General features: G+C 41.1%; 1 protein-coding gene across 1 annotated transcript; it reads left to right on the top strand.

Moving 5' to 3' along the window:
• Positions 1-1,769: 1,769 nt before the first annotated feature.
• LOC119215557 (androgen receptor-like) lies at positions 1,770-22,728 on the top strand. Its single transcript, XM_037467802.2, is given in 9 exon segments — positions 1,770-2,843; positions 2,845-3,159; positions 8,524-8,675; positions 8,844-8,960; positions 13,010-13,288; positions 14,961-15,105; positions 18,037-18,167; positions 18,316-18,467; positions 18,813-22,728. Coding segments are annotated over 9 exon segments (2,280 nt in total). The 5' UTR covers positions 1,770-2,013; the 3' UTR covers positions 18,972-22,728.
• Positions 22,729-25,060: the final 2,332 nt, after the last annotated feature.

Here is a 25,060-nt window from a genome sequence, read left to right as displayed (position 1 = left end):
TGGCTCCGTGTGGTTCTGGCCAAACGGCTCACTCTGTTCACAGTTGGGTTGGACTGGCCTGTCACACATGCACAAACATTTATACATAACAGAGAACACACTTTTTACCATATTTTGTCAAAAAGATCGGTCTCCTATAGTGTAAACTGTTGTGCTTTCGGCCAACATTGGTTCCTATCACAGAACACTGTTATAAAATCCCGCTATAATAATGTCTGTTGAGTCACTATCAATCGGCAAACGAAGTGACACAATAGGGACTGGTGGCTCGCTGATGAAAGCCTCGGCAACCGGGTGTCTTTGAAGACGTTCCTTGGAAGATTTACAAGCGCGATACAAGACAGAAAAACAACAACTACAGCTTATCGCCATAGGTTTTGACGGAGACAAAACAAAACAGAAATTGTCAAAAGTTCAAATTCTGATCAACATCCAAACGATCAAAACCCATTGGGCCGAAGATAAAAAGGAGATGTCTGTAATGTTCACAAGTGTTTTTGGTCATCACATCCACAAGTCATGGAAGAAAGGGCTACATGTGATATTGTCAGTGTAGAAATGTGATCCTATCCCGTCTTTCTTAAATGCATATGAGAGCTATTCTGGTGTTAATGAGTTGGACAAACTTTGTCTTCTTAGCAGCGTCACAACCGTGCAAGATATAGTACCCAAACTTTACTGGTGTGTAGTTGAAATCACAATGAAAGCAGCGCCCGAAGATGCGTGTATCCCAGCGAGGCTGCCAGAAACAGGGGGGCAGATGGGCAATGAGCCACTGACGATCTGGTGCTCCGACCATCTTGTGATCCCATCACAAGATCATCTCCAGTTCACGATTATGTAGAACACAACACCACGGTATTCCTCAAACTTTTAGTTTAACAATGTCTTGTGTTATAATGTTAAAAAAAGAATAAGAAGAAAAGAAGCATCTTACCATGTGCATGCAGGCAAAGTTGTGCCTCTTTGGCCTCATGATGTCGCTGTTGTCTCACTGTTACTATCTGAGATTTGTGTACATTGGCCTATTGTCACAGTATTGATAGCGTAAGGTTCAGTGCAGACCAGTGTCACTTTGGGGTTGCAGTGTTCCGATTACAACGGCCAGGGAAATGGAGACCTAAGTTACCTGCTGCCAATGAAGATGATGAATTCATTCTTATGTCACTTATGAATGTAACTAACCGGGATGACATGAGCTGTGAACGTGATTAACACCGTGAAGGATGCTCTCCCGGCAGCAGTCCCAGGAGATATTAGGACTGACGAGGAAACCAGCTACATCCTTCGCTGTTAAACACACACAAAGTTTTTATTTTTTTCCGACCAAACTTCCAACTTGTGAAGCCAGAGGATCGAGCTGGAGAAAATGGGGAAAGAGGCGCCGCAATGTTCCCATATAGCTGATGGGCACTTTAAAGATCTTTTAAAAAAAGATTTACCCAGATGTGGGAAAAAAAACACAACACATGTGTCCACCCTAAACAGCGCATTGCGCTGTGTTTTTTAGCCCAAATGCGCCACACGTGCGGTTAAATGTTCAAAGTCGTTGCTGCTCGTGCTCGTGCAATGTCCATTTGCACGGGATTTTTCTCGAAACCTTTGGTTCATGTCTTCCGACGTTTAGGCCTAATCTAAATAATCAAACTAGATTCACATCTCGCGTTTCGCTTCAGCGTCTAAAAATGTTAAAATTGTCCCATTGAATCAATCAACGCCATGCTCTCAATTCAGAGGAGGAGGGGGGGGGGGGGGGGGCATCGTTTGCCAGATTGACTACAAAAGTCCTCCCGATGAATTCACTTCACATCAAACCCCAATTTGAACGTGTCTGGCTGCGTGAATCTCAGTTTAGGAGGAGTTTGTCTCTCCTGTAGCTTCCTGAAGGACCGTCACCAAGAAGAAGAAGAAGAAGAAGAGACGCTGTGCGTGACAGTCGCAGCAGAGACCTTTGTCCCGCGAACTTCGGTCTATTGGCCGAGTAAACACTTTTTTTTTTGTTGTTGTTGGGAAATGAGCCAAACTGACCGACAGATATCTCGCAGCGACACTCGGGCAGGGGGGGAGAAAAGAAAAAGGGGCGACGCTACGGGCGCTCGCAGCATGGCGCTAAAAACCGAAGAAAGTCGGGAGTATATTACGCAAACCTCAACGGGAAGCGGCGCGGACAGGCTGAAAGAGCGCAACAATGCGGACGCGAACATTTTTGGCTCCGGCCACGCTGATCCGCTAGCCCGTGACATGGAAAACGCCTGCTGCCAGGCAGCTGCTGCTCCTCCGGAGGAGCTCTCACACGCCGACTGCCGTGTGGGCGACAGTCGCTCCTTTTCCGCCTGCGCCACGATCTCAGAAACAGCCCGGGAGCTCTGCAAAGCCGTGTCCGTGTCGCTGGGACTGGCCATGGAGTCCAACGACACGAGCGAGTCGGACGCCGCTTTCCCCCCCTGCGCCGCCCACGACCAAACGCGCGGGGAGTACAATCTGTTCATGAACGTCAACTGTCCCGCCGCCGCCGCGTACAAGTACCCGGAGCGAGACGACCGGCCCCTGCACGGCCAGAGGCAACCGGTGGAGATGTTCAAAAGTTCCGAGACGGTTGCGCGTCTCCGACACGTCGTCACCCCGACTCGGACACCTGTGCACGAGCAAAACTTCGCGCTGTGCGAGGCTGAAGACGTAACTTCGGAGGAGATCGAGCACCTGGACGCAGCGCACGCTTCGTCCTGCGACTACGCGCCGTCCGCGCCGGGCACCTTTGCGCACTTCGGCCGGAATGCCGCGCCGCGACCGTGCCGGATCTACGAGCCCGCCGACCACGCGCCGGACTTCGGAGGAGCCGCTAAACAAGTTCGGCGGCTATCAGGCGCCACAGTACAGCGTCAGGGTGAAATGCGAGGACGGCGAGTCCTCCGGGGCGCCGTGGGCCGGGGTTTACACCCCGAACGAGAAGTACGACGCGCAGTGTTGGGGCTCTAGGCAGTGCATGAACGCGCACAGCGCGGACGCCAACCCCGCGTTCACATGCAATCCACACGAGAGGAGCGTCGTGCGTCCCGAGCAGTGGTACCCCGGCGGGATGCTGAGGCCGCCTTATCCCAACTCCAACTACGTGAAGACCGAAGTCGGCGAGTGGCTGGACGTCACCTACAATGACAGCAGGTAAACAGTAACGCACTCGTAACGTGTCTCTTCTGTCACGGAATAAAGACGCTGGGATGATGTTGAGGGAGCAGAGGAAGTGGAAGTGAGTTTGCTTTGACCTTTACTGCAGACACGAGTTGCTTTTGCTTTGCGTGACGGTAAAACCCAGTTAGTCATAATATAACACCTTCGTCTTTGTAGATGGTGATGGATTTATTTTCCTTATGCTTTTTTTTTAAATTGTATTTTTGCAGACGGCAGAAAAGGAAAATTTACTCTTTTACATTTACATTTATTCTTATTTTTATTTAATGTTAGAAACCAAATGGCAAACTCAGCGCATTTTCTCCTGCTTTGAGATTAGTTCGTGTCGTTATGAGGCTTCTTTCACAATTCTAAATTCAACCGAGGTTGCACTGCAATTTGAAACATTTTAAGGAAAATCTGCTGATGTGCAACACTGGGCTGATTGGATGTTATTATATATCAAACATCACTGATAAAGTTCCTAATGATAATATTGTCTATGAATGAGATTTTACCAACCGTTTTCTTTTATTAATGTCAACACTTTAAAATGGCAAAACGACAAGATAAATATACAGTTAAAATACTGACAATATTTGTCATAAATCAAAACCACAAAGTCCTGCCCTATAACAAATCTGTTCCTTGTTTTGGACTTCAAACATTAAAGAAATAGAGTTGTCCTTGTTGTGTTCGTGGTACCTGCTCAAAACATCTGTATGAAAGTATTTATGAATACGCCCAGTGAAAAATCATACAAGCGTAAATCTAGTCGTCCTGTTAGAGAATATCACCACGTCATAAACAGAGTGCACACAGGATGAAATTACAGAAGAGTAATATTTGCCTTCAATTCGCTTCAGAGATGAGGGAAACGTTTGTTCTGACAACGTTCCGACGTGTCAATAACCCGACGAACGTTTCCAAAGCTTTTGTGTCGGCGGTTATGTTGCCACGTTCTCCCAGATGTGAGTGTGACTTGTACACTGAGTGATCATGTTAACTTAAAGGCAAAGGTTACCATGTGTACGGCTGACGTCATCATTACCTACACCGTGCTGATGGATGCTTGAAAACACTAGATGCCAGAATCTGCTGCATGACTGCATTACTGTGAGTGTTACTAAATTACATATGTATGAACAAGGAATATGGATGAAGCCGTGTAGGTGTCATTTCTTTTTTTCTGGACTTATTGAATTTCAGATTCACAGAAAACCAAACGACACAATACCTGAACAAAAGCAGACAAAATAAAGACAAGGATACTAAAAATCTAAAAAACAAAATAAGTGAGAATGGACTGATACCTAAAAGAATAAATAACCAATAAATTAAGGCCACAATGACATCTTTAAAATGTGGCACCAAAGGGGACTCGGGTAACAAAATGTAACAAATGGATATCACCATGAAACATCCTCAGTTGATTAAATATTCAACGCAGTGTTCATTTCCAGAAAAAAAAATCGGAACATTGAATGTAGCTGTGTTTCATTTTGTTTAGGATGCCTTTTTTATCACTTCACAATGAGAAGCACACGTTAAAAATACATTGTGGCTGTGTATTTAGAAATAAAATGTTCTATAAATCTGCACGTGAATGATATATAAACAAAGCCTCTGTACAGATCTTAGGGAATATAGGAAAACTGCCTTTAAGGCCATGTACTGTAAAATGACATAAGACACAGGTAAAATAATGAACTAATCTCACCGTGAAACTTGTTTAAATGTGTGATTGAGGCATTATGTAACGCAACCTTTTGGTAAACACATGAGAAATGTTTACAGATGCAAATACTCAAAGTGGTCAAATAAACACACATGTTGATTTCCACTTGTTGCTGAAGCAAATCAGCTCACCCAGTTGTGGAAATAAACTGTATCTATACCTTTACCACGACGTGTTCACTAAACACGCTAACTGTTAATTATCCACTTGTAGTCCAAAAAGGGAAAATGTTTCCTTCAGCTGTGGCATTTCCCACCGCCCCCCCTGCAGTCAGGCGGTCTCAATGAGAGCTTTCTAGGTTACAGAGAAAATGTGGCACATGGCAACGTGATGCATCAGTCAAATATCAATATAAGCACAAGTGGGTTTAATGAGCCCAGTAACAAACTAAACCATTGAACCCGATGCCAGAAAGGTGTGTTCATTGTTTCCCCCGTAATGAGAGAAACATTCCTGTTTATTTATTGTATCTTTCAACCTCGTTTATTGAGGTATAAGATTTCATTTTATATTACCAATCAAAATATTTGATGATCAGTGGTGTTCTTAAAAGTCCAACCAGTGAAACCAGTTCCGATGTCCCAAACAAGGAGCTGCTTCCAAACGCACGGAGGGACGGAGGTCTGCACCGAGTGGTGCTCCGACCTCATCTGCTTTCAATTAAGAAGACATGGAGCCCTAAACATACTTTTCCTGATGGCAAAGGATACATGCTGGTTTTATTTCTAAAGCCATTTTCCTTTTTTTTAACCCATTGGACAGTAAACCGAGTAAAAAAAACACTGGAAAGTTGAGACATTTGACTGAAATTCCAGAGCCAGACCTCAGTTTTGTTTTCTATGGTATTCACTTGTAAATTCCAGGTTAATGGTACAAACGCATAAAAACGTAACCGCATCCAGCTTTCCTCTCGCTTCTCACCGCAAATTCTTTGGCTTGTTTCAAGCAGCCTGTTTTCTGCTGTAGCCGAGAAATGCTGCTGAGTAACACCTCGGGCAGGACTTGGATCGCCTCCTGCTCCCCAGACAGATTTGTTCCCAAGTTCTTTCCCATTATGGATCGATTGATCAAAACACAGCGTGATTTATGGAACACTTTTGGAGACAAATGCTGAAATATTGTTGTAATAAGAGGACAACCCCCTGCATTTAGGCAGCTCCAGACTTGAAACGTGTCAGCCGCCTCGTTTAGATTATTCAACTGCAACAGTGACCTTCACCTAACGTTGTCGTTGCCGCGTGGACCCCCAGCCACCCTAATATGGCCATAGCTGCGATGATCCACCGCTGTCACCAAACTGCAACCACGTGTCCTCTAGCAGAAATAAATCACCTGTTGATTGGTTTCTGGTTGCCGCCGATGATCCTGAGCGGGGGCGCTGATGGCCGTGGTATGAATACCGTTGGGAGTAATGGGGGGGGGGGATCTAGGAAGGTGAGTCGGGTGACAGTCGGAGTTGCTAAGTAACGCGGCGCATTGTAGGAAGGAAGACGCGGCTGGAGACGGCAGCGGACTGAGCCAAATGAAAACATTTTGTGAAACTGAACAAATGATTATTATTATTGACAAAAAAATGACTCTGAGCGGGAGATAAATGTGTTTCAGCTTAAACCGGTCTCAACATGTGGAGGATCCTCAGCACGTAGTTCACTACAGAGGAGGTGCCATCTGACGAAACATCAATGGGTATTAAAATTATTGGCAAAAACCACCCTGGTCACTCTGGTCCATCTGTAGACCACATGAGGGATTCCAGTTTCAGGCAAAGATCTCATTTCCTGTAATTGTTCAAACAGACTCTTGAACAGGATGGCTCTGCTAGTATTTGCCGGACAAACAGACAGAATGGATGAATTTATCCTTAATCAACCGGATTTTAGGACTTAAAGGATCTTTAGCAGTCAGCAGAGTGAGAAGGGAAAGTGAATTGAGTCCAGAGGGGAGCGTGAGTAAATCACGCCACTTACCGCTGAGGAGAAAGTGCAGGAATTCAGTGAGGAGAGCCAGTCCGTGATTATATCTTGTCTACCTTCTAATGAGTGAAAACAGATGTTTCTGCTCATTAAGCAACGCTGCACACAGACTCACACCTACTACAGCTTTGATGTTTCCATTGATGCATTTTAGTCCAGCAGTAAAATCAGGCAAGCAGAAGCAAATCTTTGTAATAAAGTCAGATATTTCGCTCGGGCTCAGCTTGCTGTTTCTAAGTCCTGATTCAGGACCAAAAGTGTCTTGACCTTTGCAGTCCCGAGTTGTGATCTCTGCACTCCCCGTCTAAGGACTTCAGGCTGCAGAAAAAGGGGTTTGAATAAATAAAAAATACATTTTATCCGGGCACACGCTGTAATATTTCCAAGTGGTCATATCTGTGTTATTTTTTTTTTTTATCTCATATTATTGCTGGATATTTTATCCCATCTTACTTTGATACTATTTAAATTGCAGTCCTGAACAATGTAATACAACACATTTAGCTGGAATGTGTTATCTTGTCTGGTGCATTTTATGTATTGATATTTCTGTTATGCAATAATTCCTTTTGGAATACTGTAGGCTGGTGGACATGGTTTTCTTGCACTACACACACTGGGGAGTTTTTCTCTTTTACGAATGTAAAAAGAAGTAATTATGTATGTATGGCACAACCTCACGTTGCAGCGTGCCGCCACCTCAACAATTGTTTAGGCCATCCCAAACCGTGAGCAACACTGATCCTTTTTATTTCTAAAGGTCAAGGACAACCCTTCAACCTTTCAATAGTGAGAAATGTTACCATGGATTCCTCCAAGTGTAATCCCAGTAACATTTGGTAAATGTGGTTTGGCACCTGTCTCTTTCCATTAAAAGCCTCACAGTTTTTATTCTAAATGTAGGTTTTTATATCTTAAACCACATTTTTATTGCTATTTCAACAAGCCACTTTCAAGCCACTGTTGATTACAGCCCTGAGCTCCGAGTCTCAGTCTATAGTCTTGACATCTAAATAAATGTTTCAGAGCTTGTTGTTTTCCCCCATTTGTCTGAATCACTTTGTTCCTTTGCACCTAAAAGGACACCGTTGTGCTTCATCCTTGTGTTTTTTTTGCTGCGAACCTTGATATCTACGTCACCGAGGCAACGTTATGACTGAACCCTTTCCAATCTCTCGGTGTTCAAGGCTGAAGCCTGCCCCCCCTCCCCCCCCCACGCCCTCTCCAAACCCTTGGCCGCGGTGTCGGCACTGTGATCTTTCCCACACTTTCTGTCATCACACTCTCTGTCCTCCTTTGCATTGCTCACTGAGAGGCCTGAGCAGGGCTCCGGGGAGGGAATAGTGCATGCTCTGTGGTTGCAGCTTGGAGCGCATTAGACCAGTGAAAAAACTATGGATCTGCTGTGGTCTCACTCTCAAAGTAAGGCTTTAAAATTAGGTTTTAGTTTCACAAGTTGATAGAAAAACTTGTGAAATACCAAAACAATGGATAACTAAATGCCGTGCACTGACCCAATTGATATATCCAAGCTGCGAGCAGTGATTTTGAATGAAAATGAATTCAATTACTCAGATTTAATGCCTTGTTTTTACGAGTGTCCTGTTGATCTTTTATAGCAGTCCTGTTTCGTATGTTTTACTGCAGGTTTGAAGCTGGCAGGGAGCACATGTTTCCAATGGAGTTCTTCTTTCCACCACAGAGGATGTGCCTGATTTGTTCAGACGAGGCATCTGGCTGCCATTACGGTGCGCTCACCTGTGGCAGCTGCAAGGTTTTCTTCAAAAGGGCTGCGGAAGGTAAAAACACAAGAGGGGAAGGGGGGGGGGGGGGGTGTCACTCGGACCCAGTTTTTCCACTTTGATGCCAGTGCTCAACAGCTAATCCCTTTGACTTTTAAATCCAGTATTTCTCATGTGTTCAATAGGTGAACAGATTGTGTACCTGTGGTTTCTCCGTCCGCTTAGGCAAACAGAAGTACTTGTGCGCGAGCAAAAACGACTGCACTATTGATAAGCTAAGAAGGAAGAACTGTCCATCTTGTCGGCTGAAGAAGTGTTTCGAAGCCGGGATGACTCTTGGAGGTAAATATGAATTAAAATACAAAAATCTGCTTTTAGAAGAAACAATGATTGCGACCACGGAATATTTTGTTAGTAGAACAAATCAGTTGCATTTCACTTGAAATATGTCCTTAAAATACATAGGTCTGTGCAGCATGGAATACAATAACCACTGTGCACTACACGGTGTATGAACAAAGCACACTACAGAGGAAGTGAAGTCCTAAAAGTGGCTGCCGAGGACCAAGTACTTTATTCTCTCTGCACTGCACATCCTCGCTGCCTCTCTACAATTGCAGCATCATCACAATAGGGGATGTTACTGATAATCAAGCCCCTGACTGCGCTGCCATGCAATTTAGACCTATTCCATTCACTTCTCCTTACTGTCACTCGCACCTGTTCGTCATATTAGGCTGTAAAGATTGACATGTAGTGGACTAATTTTAGTCTTGTGTTCAATTTTCACTCTCTTCCATTTTCCCATTCTGTTAACGGTGAAAATTGTACTCGAGGCACAAAGCTGACATGAGACATGTGAATTAAAGCAGCAGACATGCTGGTAATTTTGCCACCAGTCACTGACAAACCCATGGAGGGAAAATGTGATCTAATGCTGCGATTGTGAGTAAAAAGGAACACCTTTTCTAGTTGTGGCTTAAAAGAGCTTCCTTTCACAGACATTCTCGTCCTGGACATGTAATTCCCTCAATGCATTTCACAGGAAAATTCATGACAATCATTTTTAAAAGTGGAGGCAGAAAAATTATGCTTATTATCCCAGAGGGTTTTTAACTCAAAATTGAGGTTTGACTCTGGATTTGTATGTATCAATTAAATGATAAACTTCAATCATTAGATCTCATCATATTCTGTTTTTCGTTTCTCTGCTCGTGGTTTGGAAGGTCTGAGGAGGAGCAAATGCATTTTTGAATTTTTCTTACATTTGGCATCTGTTCAAGATTGAAAAGCATAGTTATTATGAACTGCTCAAAGGTTTCATTTCTTATCATTTGAATTCCACATTATTCCTGGAATGCTAATTGCATCCACCGATACAAGCGGCGCAGGGAGGCGCCCGCTTCCTCCTGCAGCCGACCACGGCTCCTTGTGTTGAAATGTGCAAAAAGAGCGGGCCGATTTTTATTACTCTAAAACCATTTACAGTTCATGAACTAGACCCGTGAACCTGCCTGAACAAATTGTGTCTCTAACCCAAAGTGTGCTTGACATTAGTCCAAAAGCCACTTCAGTTTCCATTTCACCTGCAGCGAGTGGGAGTCGGTTCGTGACTCACACCACCGGCCGCTCTTAATATCAAATGCAGTGCGCTAATTCCCTTTTCAGGAGGGCCGATGCACGTCGACATGGTTTTCTGTGATGAGCAGATTTGATCAGAAAACAGCGTTTCTCTCATTGAAGGGCGCGGCTTTCAGATTATTAGTTTATAGAGTTTATAGTTTAAGGCTTTTAACATTGGAAAGAAGAAGAAAGTGAGGAGTCTTTTTGGAAAATGTATTTTCTGAGCTCTCCCACATCTCTTTTTTTAGAGTCAGACTTTCTGACACATTACTCCCTCAAACTCTTCCAGAAACACAACTAACATCAGTGAGCTAATGATGTAATGACATCTGCAACCTGGACACCAAAGTGAGAGTAAAGTGGATCTGCAAAGGCACACATTACAAAAAGGCATTTCGAGAGGAGGAAAACGTGCTAAACTGACCTTCAAGTTTTTTTTTTTTTTTTTTGCAATCAAGACGCGCCTGCGAACCTAAAATGGCAGTCGATATAAAGATGGTGATTATAATGGTGATGAGACGGGTAATGACACAGAGGGAAGTGGTCCACAAAATGTGAGTATATTGAGGCGAAAATGTCCAATAAGTTTTACATGCCCAATTTGATTTGAGTGAAAATGGGCTTGTAATGGATACGTCGGCAGCTTATTCCACAGAGGTCAGTTTGAGCTGGAAACAATCGATCATACTGACGACACAGCTCAGTGTGCCGGTCAGTCGGCGTAGTTAACGACGGCGTGACAAGTTAATCGTTTTGTCTGTGAAACAAAGACTGTGCTTGTATCCAGCGCTTTTTTGGGGGATGTCAACCGCCTATTTATATTGGCTTCAACTCAAGCTCGGTGAGGTGAGGTTATCTAAACCCGCCTTATTTACACTGTACTCTGTAAAGATCAGAGGCCTGTCTGTGTACAGATGAATCCTGGGAAGGAATTTTTAATTAACAGTTATTATTCAAGATGTTTGATATCAGATCAGACAGAAAATGTGAGATGTGACAATTGTCTTTCAACCCTGGTGCCTTTGAGCGTCTTAAGTCGGGCCTACAACCGGTTATTCCATATTCAACTATAAAGTCAGGCTGCAGAGATTCTCTGCACAGACGCTGCAAGAGCCAATTGCATTACAATGTATGCCATTTTAACTGTCAGTCAACATCGGCACAATGGATTCAAGAAAGGATTTTGCCTCATAGGTTGATTCCATGAGGTGTTGTTTTTACCTCTTATAGCTAAAACAGATGAAATGTCAAATGAATACACTGGTTTTAAAGAGATTTTCCAGCTCATTGTGACTATTAATGAAACGTAAGTGAACAACAGAAATCTCTGTCCTAATCTCTCAGGCCAAAGTCTTCAATCTTTATATTTGTCTGTCACTCACTGCAGCTCAGACCGTCATTCTGAAATAACAAGCTGAAGCTTCACTGCTCACAGCTCTTCTGACTTGAGGAAATAAAACAGTCAGTTATCGAGTGCAGTAATGGTGGTAATGATAAACCATGACTGTAAAAGAACCAAATGCATTTGGCAGCTGTTTAGCAGAATATAATCATTCCAGTTCGGTTGTATCACTACTTACTGTACATGGAAGTCTACTCCACTCGCTGCAATTTAGTTTCTAAGTGCAGGTTGTCGTATGGAGCAGCTGCCTCAGCAGTCTCTGCATTTGCGGGAGAGAAATTGCAGCTTTTCATTGCTCAAGAGGAGCCAATCTTCTCTTTTTAAGCATACACTACTGTTTGTTTCACTTTTTGTTGTCTGTTAATCCCTATATGGTTTGCAGTGTTTAAGTGTAATTAAAACACGCATGATTTATTGAGGGGTATAGCTGTAATATATATCATATTATATTATATTATATTATATTTTCAACCCTCTCCCAAACCTTCTCTTGAAATTTTTTTATTGACCAGCAAGCTCTAATACAAGATGACCAGAAAAGCTTTCCACCAGATGGGCTTCCATTCAGGGAGTTTTCTTTTAAATGGACTATGACTCAATATCTGTGACTATGACTCAATGTCAGTGTACAGTATTTTGGGGTAAAATAGATATTTCCCTCAAAACGTTACTCAAAACCTAAGAAAGCTTCACTATGAAACAGAATTGCATTTAATCTCGCGACAGTTTAGATTATTTGTATAGATTTTCAATTCACTGCTGATAAATACATTGACTAGTGACTGTGATTGATTGTAGTCTAAAAGGGGAACCTTTTATAACTGCAGCGTCTGCACATCTTGCTGTAATCCATCTTACAGGCAAGCAGGAATTTACGTACGTTGCCGTGACAAAGTATTTGTCCCCTTCCTGGTTTCTGATGTTCTGCATATCTGTCCAACTTGAAGGTTTCAGATCAACAAACTCCTTCTTATAGCAGAATTGAGAAACAATGAATGAACTGTGATCAACCACAAAATGAAAGCGGAGTTCAGTTTCACAAGCCACGCCCTGATTACTGACAGAAATAACTCAACCGTCTCACAAACAAGTCTTTAAAAAAAAGTCTGTGGTTGAGAAGAAAAGTCTTTTTAGGGAACAATATATCAGCTTGTTCGACAACTGGGGACAAAGTAAATGACTAAATCTGCATTCTGCCTTCAAAGTTTAGAGAACCCCATTCATTTGCATTTGGTAAATGAATCCGTGTCTCTTGGATTGGTGATTATTGACTCGGCTCACTTCTCAACTGGTTGTCTGTTGAAAAAGCATGAATATAATAATAAATAAATGAACATCTTCTCATTTCCTTGCTTTTGTTTTGTAGCCCGTAAGCTGAAGAAGATTGGGCAACAGAAGACCCCGGAGGAGGAACCTCCCCTGAAGGACCCCTTAGAAGTCATCCAGAATTTCTCTCCTAAATCGGGTCTGAACTTCAACACACAAATGGTCTTCCTCAACATCCTGGAGTCCATTGAACCCGAGGTGGTGAACGCAGGGCACGACTATGGCCAGCCGGACTCTGCCGCCTCGCTGCTCACCAGCCTCAACGAGCTGGGAGAGAGACAACTGGTCAAAGTGGTTAAATGGGCAAAAGGCTTGCCAGGTAGGACATTATTTCAGTTTCTTTTTAGGCATTTGGGCCCTTTTTGGCTATGATTCTGTTCTTGATCAAAGCAGTGGGAACGAATCACGACAGCAACGGTTTGATACAATTTAAAAAAAAGTAGGTAAACGATGTTGAAAAGGCTCCATAGTCCGAAATGCAATGGAACCATATCACACACAGTGGTTTCTATCCTGGTTATAGCAGCTGTAGATATTGATTGAAGTGAGATCATTTTGTTAATGATAAGAAAAAAACATGGTTTGGTATATGGTGACGCAAAGCAGAGAAACCAGCTATTTTTATCAGCTTTTGCTTTTTAATGTAACTTCACAACACATAGAAAGGATCGAAGTAAATGTTAAATTAATAGAATAGTTCAAATAGAGCATTACAAGTAAACCATTAGAACAAACATTGTTTTGGAGAAAAATAATTAAATAGTATTTAAATAAAAAAAATTCCAATCAAAAGCCAGACTAACACTGTAAGTTATATCTTTATACTTAAGATATCAGCACCACTGTCAGACACTCGGTTGGATCTTTAAAATCGCATGAAACTGTAAGCGACCTCTACTAAAGTTTAAGTGCTGCACTTTGGAACAGCTAAAGGTTGAATATCACACATGAATTGCAAAGTGCCCACACTTGAGCTGTTTTCAGATGATAAAAGTCTGATTTGGTGAATAAGCCCTAAAGCTTAAATCAGAGTCAAAGATGACACCAAAGTTTTTGTACTTGCTACCAAAGCTGACTTCTACAAAGTTGCATTCTGTTTCTCTCTGAGAATTAGACCCTATTAATAATATTCTGTTTGATCCTGGTTGACCTTTTTAAAGTTTTATTTTTTCAATTTTAGTTATAGAGAAAACTCTCAAAACAACAATAAAGTAATTTACACAAGTCAACGTGAGAAAATATAAGCTGTGTGAACAAGACAGAACGTGACGGTGTGTAATTAGACGAAGCGACTGCAGTGAACAATGTGAGAGCAGTGTGAGCATTTATGTTTAGTGGCTTGAAAGTGTCACTAAAAAGCCTGTTTAAAAGTTATGTTTTTGGTCATAAATTATATTATTTCCATTCAGTATTATGTTTTGCAAAATCTACTTTTTTAAACCAGAATTAGAGAGAAACAAGAAATGTTTTCTCCACAAGAACGATTTTGATCAACGAACCATTTAAAAAAACATTCAAAAGTTGCATCTGAATTCAATGCCTACATGTTGGTACTTGCTAGAAGCCCGTTGCTGCAAAAACAGCTTTAAGTATATATTGGGCACACTGTTTTATGTGTGATTTGTCCTCTTTCTTCTCTGCAGATGATCTATTAAGATTAGGGGCGTTGACATAAGAGAGCGTCCCGTGTCATTTTAAACATGATACGCATTAATATGGAAAGTAAACTACCAAGGGAGTCCATGGGAAATTTAGTTATTTTACAGTTTTTTACAGTTTTTTTGTTATCATCCCTTAAGAAATCTTTTTAACTGTCTGCCAGAGATAAAAAGTAGGAGACCAATTAAAAATGGTTCAAGAATGGTCATTGTGTTACCCCAGTGTATTACAAGTTATTTTGGTTATCACTTTACTGCATAAGGATTTGTGCTTCTATCAGTACAAAATATGCCCTAGTGTTGCACTTTATTCTGCTGAATCCTTGTCCTTAGGGTTCAGAAATCTCCACGTGGACGACCAAATGACTGTCATCCAACATTCATGGATGGGGGTGATGGTGTTTGCCCTGGGATGGAGGTCCTACAAGAACGTCAACGGCAGGATGCTTTACTTCGCCCCGGATCTTGTGTTCAATGAGTAAGTACACCCCTGAATTCAATGCTGTTTCCTAAAATGCTTTCATCAGTGGGTGAACAACATCATGTGTATATATATATATATAAATATATATATCCTCAGCGAGTGAGTTGGCGATGTCGTACATGATACAGACGTATCAGTTTCTCTTTGTCTCTTTCTCTCCCCATTTCTGAAAACACAAAGACATCTCTAACGTTTTTGGCAGGCTTTTTTTTGGATCATGTTCATCCAATTCCCTCCTTAGGTGTTCTTTTGTCAATGTGAGATTAAAGGGAGGAACATTAGTTTGCAGCATTGAAACTCTCCCAGCCCTGCTGAAGTTGTTTCACTCTGAATATTACTCATGACAGACAACAGTGGTTGGGTCTGTGTGAGTGTTAGTCAGGAATATTAATGGTTGTTATTTTGTCCCCTCAAATGTTTGTTCATTATTTATGTCTACTTTATGTTTAATGCGGATGTTCATCTACATTAAACAAACACTTTAGAAGCTGAGAAATACTGCATGTCATATTAAAAAATATATATTTCTATAATATTTATTTAAACGTAAATCCACAGCATATACAAAGTGTCCCTTGCTACATCATTGTTATGTTTTGGTAGATTATACCCCATTCTGACGTTATATTTCTGAATATAACTAAAAGATTAGTAACTGGAACGCGTCATGATGCTTCTCAAACTGGCAGGATGAATCTGGGCAGGGAAGTAAATGAACAAAACCCAAACTGCTCATTTGGTGCTGCTCAGTGGCTCACAGACCGTAGCAGCTGGGCAGCTCCCAGTTATGATTGTGTGACTTTGTGAGCGAGTGTGAGGCCGGGTCTTACTTAGCGGATGTGATCGGAATAATTACAGCTTTGAATAAAGTAGTTGTTCAAATGTACCAAGTGTGAGAAAATGACAATTAAATAAATGCTTGAATATTTAATAATGTTGTCTCGACGTGATGAAACTTTCCATGTGGATTTACAAAAGCCATGCTTACAAAAAAGAGTTAACTGCTTATAATTACTGTAAATTCAGAATTTACAGCTCCAGAGCTGCTGTTTTTTTACTCTAAACTTAAACCCGCCTCATTGAATAATTGAGCGACGTCCATTAATGTATTTTTTTCCGTTACCTTTAGTCTCCAAATTGAGATGACCTTGACAACGTCTATATGACAACAACACTATGACATCCTAATGGTTACTTTGCCATCTGAAAAAGCTGAAGTGAACTTGATGCAATTTTTTTATTTCCATTTCAGTCTCCATAAAAACATTAATGGCAAAATGAAGCCAATAGACAAAACAGCTTTGGCCCTTGATGGCATAACTGGGGGTAAATAGAGGGGCAGTCAGAGAGCGCAGACCTCCACCAGGGCCGCCTCCGTAAGGGAAATAGGTTGTTATTCGGCCTCCCACCAATGGTCACGATAGTCGGGGACATTCGTTTTTCAGCAATCCTTCCGAGAAAAACTGACAACACAAACTGATCTGAAAACGTAGCTTCTTGGTGGAGGTAATAAAGGCATAATGTCAACAGCACTTAATGATGCAGCATCCAGTTGTTGTTTGCTAAATGTAACACCTCAACGAGTATCCCAACAGATTATGTTAATAATGATATAAATTGAAAAAAAAATGCAAACTGACTGACAGCGGAGAATTGCTCTGAACGAAAATCTCCTTATTTCACATTTGATTGTTTCCCGATTGAGTCATTTCCCTGCAGGTGTTTTTCTTTTGCAGACAGAACATACCTGTGTTTAGAGGGGAGGGGAAACACCAAAGACTCCCCTTGTTGAAAGTTTAAAGTTGGAATTAAAGGGAGGATGTAGGAGTTTTTCTCTTTTTGAAACTAAAAGAGACCAACTTCCATATCATGGCCTGCGTTTTTGTGTGTGCTGGATCAGTAGTTTAGATTTTGAGGATTGAATTAAGGATTTGGCTCCATAGTGGAGGCCGTGTAAATCAGTAAGGTGGATAATTTAAGGTGTTTGAAAGAAATTTAGCATAAAATGTTAAGTGCTCCTTGTCATCTTTTAAATGAGCTGCTTACCGTCTCCCGCTGTGCCAAGTCTTTCCTCCTTAAGAGGGGTAAAAACCCCGGCACAGTCACCGTAATTGGGGACCGAATTAAGTACTGAGATTGAGGAGATTGTTGGGCTTTTTCATTGAACTAAAAGTGCAGGTGTACTACTTATATACCTCAGCAACGATCCCCCTATCACATCAGGCAGAAAGGTCTCTGGTTCACTTAAATTTGTATTAAGAACAGATATCTGCTGTGATATATTATCTCATAAGACAGTTGATACAGAAATTGATTTCGACAATGGATGCAGGTTATCATACAGACATTTTCAGCATAATTTTCAGTGCAGCAATTACGTTATATGTGATCTGTGTATACGATCGCATATCTTCACAGAACAGGAATATGTTATAAACTTTCTTTCTTCAGTAATAAAAGAATTGTTTTAATCACACTGAATGGCAAACTTCGGTCACGATGCCTGTTCTCCCACTCTTCTTCTCCCAAGCTCCTTCAAATAACTGAAGATTATTCAAGCGTGATGAACATGACATATCGAATCACCGTTTTTAATATTACACTATAAATTACATGGACTTAATTTAAATTGCCATTTATAAAGGAAGAGATTCTAATGTAACGAAGTTGTGTGTTTTAAACATCTTGCCTCAAATGTCGGCGATCCCACTGCACAAATCTTCATTTTTTAAAGATCATTCAGCACCAATGACCCTATTACAGCATTAATAGATATGGATCCAACCCCTGACATTCTTTCCCATTCAGTAGTTATTTATTACAGAATAAATGTCCGAGGCGTGAAGCCAGTTGTTCCTTCATTCTCGGATTTGCACATTTTCCTTTCATTTCACATTTCTGATCCTGACCTTTTTAAATCTTCAGACATCGGATGCAAATGTCCACAATGTATGAGCACTGCATACGGATGAGACATCTTTCACAGGAGTTCCTGCTGCTGCAGATTTCTCAGGAGGAGTTCCTCTGCATGAAGGCCTTGCTCCTTTTCAGCATTCGTAAGTATTGTGCCCGTGTGCTGAGCTTCACAACGTAGATTGTGACAAATCGCTTTACTTCGTCCCATAAGTGGGGCATGCAGGAGATGGACAACAGCTGAGCATGTAGTCCAAACTGGTTTTTGTTTTTTTTCCTTGTTGTCACCAGTTCCAGTTGAGGGTCTGAAGAGTCAGAAGTACTTTGATGAACTGCGTCTCACCTACATCAACGAACTCGATCGTCTCATTAGCTATCGGATGGCGACTAACTGTCCTCAGCGGTTCTACCAGCTCACCCGACTCCTGGACTCTCTCCAGATGGTGAGATGCACGACTTCATGCATGGCGTTGACATGTATTCCTTCCCCCGGCAGGCCCTTAAGACATCTGAACATGTGGGTGCATCTAGTCAGCAGAAGAGTCTTAAGAAAAGACCAGTTCTACAAGTTTGCTAAAAACTTTTTTAATGGGATGGGATGAATTTTTATGGCCCACAGAAAAATGCAGCCTTCAGATAAGTGTAATCTCTTTTGGAAAAAACAAGGTTTGAGGGAGGAGTTTAATATAATTTATTATGTAATATATTTTCATGCGATAAGTCTCCTGAAACTTTGAATTCATCCAAATGATCTAACTATTGCTCTTTTATCTTTCCTTCTGTTTCAGACGGTAAAGAAGCTCCACCAGTTTACATTTGACCTTTTCGTCCAGGCTCAGTCGCTCCCGACAAAGGTCAGCTTCCCAGAGATGATTGGAGAAATTATCTCAGTACATGTACCAAAGATGCTGGCAGGTTTGGCTAAACCGATCTTGTTTCACGAGTAGGGACTTCTAATTGATCCAATAATGTCTCCTCTTTGCTGCCTCCATAAACCTTAACGAAAGGTACTTTTTACCTACATCTTCAGTCTAATAGCTCTTAGCCCTGTCCTGTGATCATTATTTTCTTGCTCAAGCATTTTTTTGTGTGTTCCTTTTAGTCATAATTGAGGTTGTTCAAAACTGGTAAAGCTTTTATCTGAGGCACTGCGAGGCATCACCTGTTGACAGCTCTGCTATTTGTGAGTGGAAAGTTTTTGTTTTCAGAGATTCTACTTTACATACACAGTAAGTCTGTAAATCATTAATGCAGCAACCAAAAAGCAGCAGGGTTAAAAACATTTTTGGAAGTTTTGCCTGTGACCTTCATAATACACACAAATGACAAGGTATTCGGAAATACTGAAAAACAAGTGGCAGCCAAAGAGCAGATGAGAATTGGATCACAGAAATAAACAAATACTTGTTTCCCCATTAACTTCCCAAAATCTGTTTTTCTGAGTGCTGCCTCCAGATGCACCTACTAAGTTCCTGCTTGTGATATTTAGAGTGGTTAATACAACTCGCGAGGCATTTAAGTGCTTAAGTGCCTTAAAATGTAAAAATGTACTCGGCCTGTAAAAGACGGAGTTGATGTGCAACATCATCATTGTTTACAGTCAACCTGCAACATCAGATTGTCCTGCCGTGTGAGTGTCCAGTACTTTTGGTGCTGCAGGTCAGTCATTAAAGGTAAAGTCTGCTGTCTGGACAAATGCTGTCTTTATTTGAAACTAAATCAAGCCAAGAAGAGTATTGTCTAGTGATAAGGAAATCCAACTCTGAAATGAAAATAACATTGTTGTTACTACCTCTTGGGCTCACAAGTCTCTCAACAACTAAGTTATTTTACTGATTATTTAGCTGAAGTAGTTCTGACCGGAATCGGAAGCAGCTGCAGTATTTTTGTTTTTATCTGACCGTAAAAGAAAATTTTGAAGACTTTGTTTATCAAGCATTCACTTACATTACTATACTTTGAAGACTTATTTACTTTACTTTACTGTCTTTTGGGAACCACTGTGAACGAGATGAAAGTTGTGGTCAGGCTGTGGGTCAGCTGTTGTGTCTGGCAGAACCAATACAACGAATTAAGCACATTGTGTTGTTTAGAGGGAAGATTTTCCACCCTAAATCAGGGTGGATGGTGGATGTAACTGATCGAAGCAATAAATTCCTCTTTGGGTAGCATTTTATTGACCAAGAAAGCTGAGTTCACAGCTGCAAAATCCGTTGGTGTTGTTGTTGTTGTTCCCGTATCCAATGCTGTCATTTGACGTGTCGGTGACACAGTTGGAGGCCTGGAAGGACTACTCGCCACGTCAGCATGGATTTGTAGCCTCTGCCTTCGCTTGGCCCCTGCCGCGGGGTGTTCTCTGGATACTGCTAAAAACAACTTCCTAAATCCGTTTCAAAGTTCCATTGTGGAGATAAAGTTAACAAAATATCAAACAGAACTCGCTTGTTTGCTTTGCCTGTATTGCTACGGGGAAAATTAATTCCAAAAATAAGAGGATAAGAGGATGTTATGGGTGAGGATGAATTTTTTTTTGTTTTTATTTCATCCTTACTTAAGTACACGTCCAAAGGTATGCAGCCGCTGCGGCATAATGCAGCAGAATTAGAGATTAACACATCTCGACGAGCAGGGGAACTCGGCTTTCTTGTTAAAAGGTCAATTAACCACATTTACCGTCAACACTGACTGGAACCCATTCAAATTTTCCCTGCAAGCATAAAGAATATTTTGACGGGTCATCACTATTTGCTCTTGTCTATTTCTGAAATCTAATATGATCATGCATGAAAGAAACCGCCTGAGTTATATACTGTTGAAGTGTAAACACTCTGTTATTTGATCCAATGCAGCACATAAAACAGACTTCTGCAGAACGCACTGCATGCTTTCTGTCGTTCCGCACTAAAAACCTTTTTACATGGGCAGCAAATGTGTAAAGCTGTTTTTTCATTACACATTTGGCATAAAAATATACAAATTGTAGAAAATTTTGCTTTTAATTTAAGAAGTTTCTGTACTCTTTTCCCAACTACACATCTTCAAAACTATTGGCAACTAAATCTTTGTAGCCCAACTTTGAAGAAGTTGCCAAAGATCATGTTTCTGTACAGACATGCCAAACTATGTCTGTACAGATATTTCGAAAGTTTTGCATTTACTTTATATAATGGCAAAGCAAATACTTGGATTAAATGACAAGCCTCAAGCAAAAGATTGAGCAACTAAATGTGAGCGGCCCGCTCCCAGCGCTGCATACTACAGCAGAGTAAAACATCCCAGCAACATGCTGTTGACAGCGTCATGCTGCAGGCGCAGTGTGCAGAGACGGGGAGACTTGTAGGGACACAAGACAAGAGCATGGCACCAAATACAGGCAAACACTGGGCCAGAACGGGATTCACACAGCCAGCGATCTCAGATTCGTTGCAGCAGTGTTCCAACGTGATGACAAATAGAAACTTCCAGCTAATTTTTAACTGGAAGGGCTTTCGATGTAAAATGTGAAAGTCCTTGACTTGTCCTGCCAAAGTTCATAGATGAAAAACCAAGAAATACAATCTTAAGAATGCCTTGAAGATAAACTCAAAGATCAAAGACACTCAAGTCAAACTGTTGAAGGGTATCGTTTTTGTATTTTAATTTTAAGAATCATAAACCAAGGCGTCGAAACATGAGGCACTTTTTACATACATCTTGGTCCACTTCATTACACTGAAATAATGTCTTTGAGCGACCTAAAAGTGTAGTACACTCGCAGTTGATTCTGTGGTACATTCTGCAACAATGTTTCATAACTCTGTAAATTAAAACACTTTTTAACAATTCACCATTTATTTCGCAGGCTTGTAGACGCATGCATCGTGTGATTGTTTATATATAGTCATTGTAATTCGCTTTACACAAAGAAATGCATGCATGACATCCATGTATCACTCCACGTACCGGTGTTTTTGTAGACAATGCATGGGACATCCGTTAGAAGGCATGATGGCATTTTGTTGTATAATGCAAAGTGAGTTAACTATAGTCATTTTTAGTGTTTTGTAACTGATTCATACATAAACTTTAAAGTACCTTACCATCTGCAGAAATGAATGTATTCCTGTTTGTCTTTTGATACAATCTTTGCTATGTGAACAGGGATGGGGAGAAAGTGGAGTCCAGTAGCTATAGACAAGTTTGGATGATCCGTGACACTTGACCCCACCACAACAGCTAATTATAGCGCCGACACTTGAATAAATGGGTCTGCAGTCGTTTGACAAAGCAGCAGTTCAGTGTGAAGTTGAAACCACACAGAAGCCTAATTAAAAGATGATAAGAACCTAGAATATACATAGAACGGTACAATTATTTGGAGAACCTGTATTTTAGGTCCCTTGTATTTTTTTTTTTTTTTTTTAATGGCTATTTATCAAACCTCACATTTCTTGAATGCACTATATTGTAAGACTGACGATGCAGAAACTCTTTATCCTATAAATTAACGCTGGGTCTAAAGAATGTTGGGATTTTTTAGGCTGTTTTAACTTTTATTATAAATTACAATTTTTAAGGCACTAGTGCCAGTGAGTCATGCACCTTATCGAGCCATCGTGCTCTGTAATTTTTTTTTAATACTAATATGATTTATTAACAGTAGACTACAGTGTTTGTATGTCAATTGACAAAAGCTGGTATGTGCCCAGTGTACTGCATTTTAATCTGATCCTTTGTAAATGCCACAGTAACTGTATATATTGATTTGTTTGTCTTGACTTTTAAAGTAATCTCTTGTATCATTTTTACCTTTTGTGACTTGGATGTGTTTTTAAAATGTGTAAAGCTGCATCATCTTTTAAAGGCAATTAAAAACAATTATGACTGTTTGAAGTAATTGTACAAAAAACTGTTAAGTAGTGGCATGTAATCCTTTTATTTCCACCTCCAAATACGGAGGCTTACCTCGCTAAACTTTAGGGATGGGGCAATGCTTTGAATACCAGGACAAGAAATGAAATGAGAGGGATAACAGTACACTCTTTATAACATATGTGCTGAATTATGTGGTGAGCATGATACTGTTAACTAAAAAGTAGAACAAATATTCATCCATCCCAAGATTTAGGCGCTAAATAGACGTTTGATTCATCTTGGACATCAACTGAACCGTGCACTTGCTCCAGTGAGAACACACATTCTTTTGTTCTTGTGTGTTCCTCCCTGTTAGAAGGTTTCGGACTTGGCTTCGCGTTGATTTACCACAAGTCAAGCTCACATGAATCGGCACGAAAGCTCTGAAAAGGGAAATTCCGATGGTCCCTGGGCCGACCAGCCACCAAGTCGAATGCTGCACGGGCAGTAGCTAAGATACAAAATCAGGGGATTTTGATGTGGCTCTGACAGGTGGTGGAGGTTGGAATGTGGCAGGAGGAGTGGATGGAAATTTAAATGTCCACCTACAATGGTTTTAGGCGTGCAAAACCCTAGGAAACCGCTGTGTTCCTCTTTTTTTAATTGCAGTGTCGTGCATTCCAAGAATATCTTGGACCCTAAATAGCTTTTCTTATTAAAGGATATTTGAAGTGAATATAGATAAACCCTCATGAAAATCTTGGCTTATCAAAAGGCACCATAGTTGTTGTTTTTCAGCAAAGATCAAAAGTCCGTTGGCTGTATGAGGTCTGTTCAAGTATTCAAGGCCACAGGCGGTGGGCCGGATGGAGACAGTGGAGACTTTGATTGCTAGCAGCACTTGCTCTCGGGATGCCGATGTCTGTGCACCAGACTCAACAACGTTTTAATAGACTGTCTAAAATGTTGGGCTGTAACCACAGGATGAAGCTGTGTGGCTGAAGTGATCCCCTGACTTTTCCGTCGATGCCTCTAGCAGGTTGACATTTGTGGCAACAAGTTTGGGTTGGGTTGCCATGGAGGACTTGGTACTGTAAATTTCCCCGCTGCGAGACCAATAAATGATCTCATCAAATTTTACAAAGCCTATTTATGCTAGTCTAAATTACAAAGACTTTTGATGCGGGCACGGAGGCGTTACGTGTCTATCGGTGTATGGTCCACCATCCTGAACTCAGGAGCACCTGGAATTTCACAAGGGAATTTGGGGATTACAGGATTAGGGGGTGATTAGATTTTGGAGGTCAAAGATCATCAGTATCATTCTAGAGATGATTTTTCAAAGTCTTGCAAACAAACTTCCACTTGGTAGACTGATATTCAATACAGGGGTTAAATAATTCCATAACTCGAGAGTTCATATCCTAGAATTTCCCTCTAATGAGAAAGTGATGGATATATTAAAATTATGAGTCACTTAAAACTAGGGCCGGGACTTTAGCGCGTTAATTACAATTAATTAATTACAATGTGAATTAAGATTAATTAATTACACAAAAAATAACACATTAAACATTTTTTACGCATTTTTACACTTATTTTTTTACACCGCGGAACGTTTCTCACTGGATGAGTTTTGGAGGACCGATTATACTGGAGCACCAACTAGCGTTCACGACTTCAGACAACAACAAACCACAGTGAACATGAACGAAGAAGCTGACGAGACCGTGTCGGTTGGCCCCGTGAATGGGAAATCTTATTATAATAAACACACGGATGGAAGCGTCGATACGAGCATGGTTGTGTGCAAGCTGTGCAACAAGGAATTCACATCGAGCCTCAAGTATCACCTCAACGCAAAACTATTAGTGGACGTTAGCCCGAACCGAGTACAAGGACCCACACCCAACCCACACTGCACCAGATGACTGGTTTAAGGACCAGGGTAACTAAGTCCACGTCTGAAAACATAACCAATGTTCTGAATGTACTTGAAAGTATTGGTCTACTTAAAAAAGCATAGTTTACGGAAGGTCTACTTACCTATAGGCTACCTGAATTTCTGAAAGTACTATATTTCTAAATATGCTATTTCTACACTTGTCTGCTGGAATTGGTTGAACAAAAATAAAAATCCATATGAAAAAAATTACTTCTCACTGTTCTCAGGTCAAATATTTATGCAATTAAAAGGTGATTC

The sequence above is a fragment of the Pungitius pungitius genome, chromosome 16 (genome assembly GCF_949316345.1).
Source record: "Pungitius pungitius chromosome 16, fPunPun2.1, whole genome shotgun sequence".
Lineage (NCBI taxonomy): Eukaryota > Metazoa > Chordata > Actinopteri > Perciformes > Gasterosteidae > Pungitius > Pungitius pungitius.
Note: the sequence above shows the minus strand (reverse complement) of the source record. Positions and strands in the feature narration are given on the sequence as shown.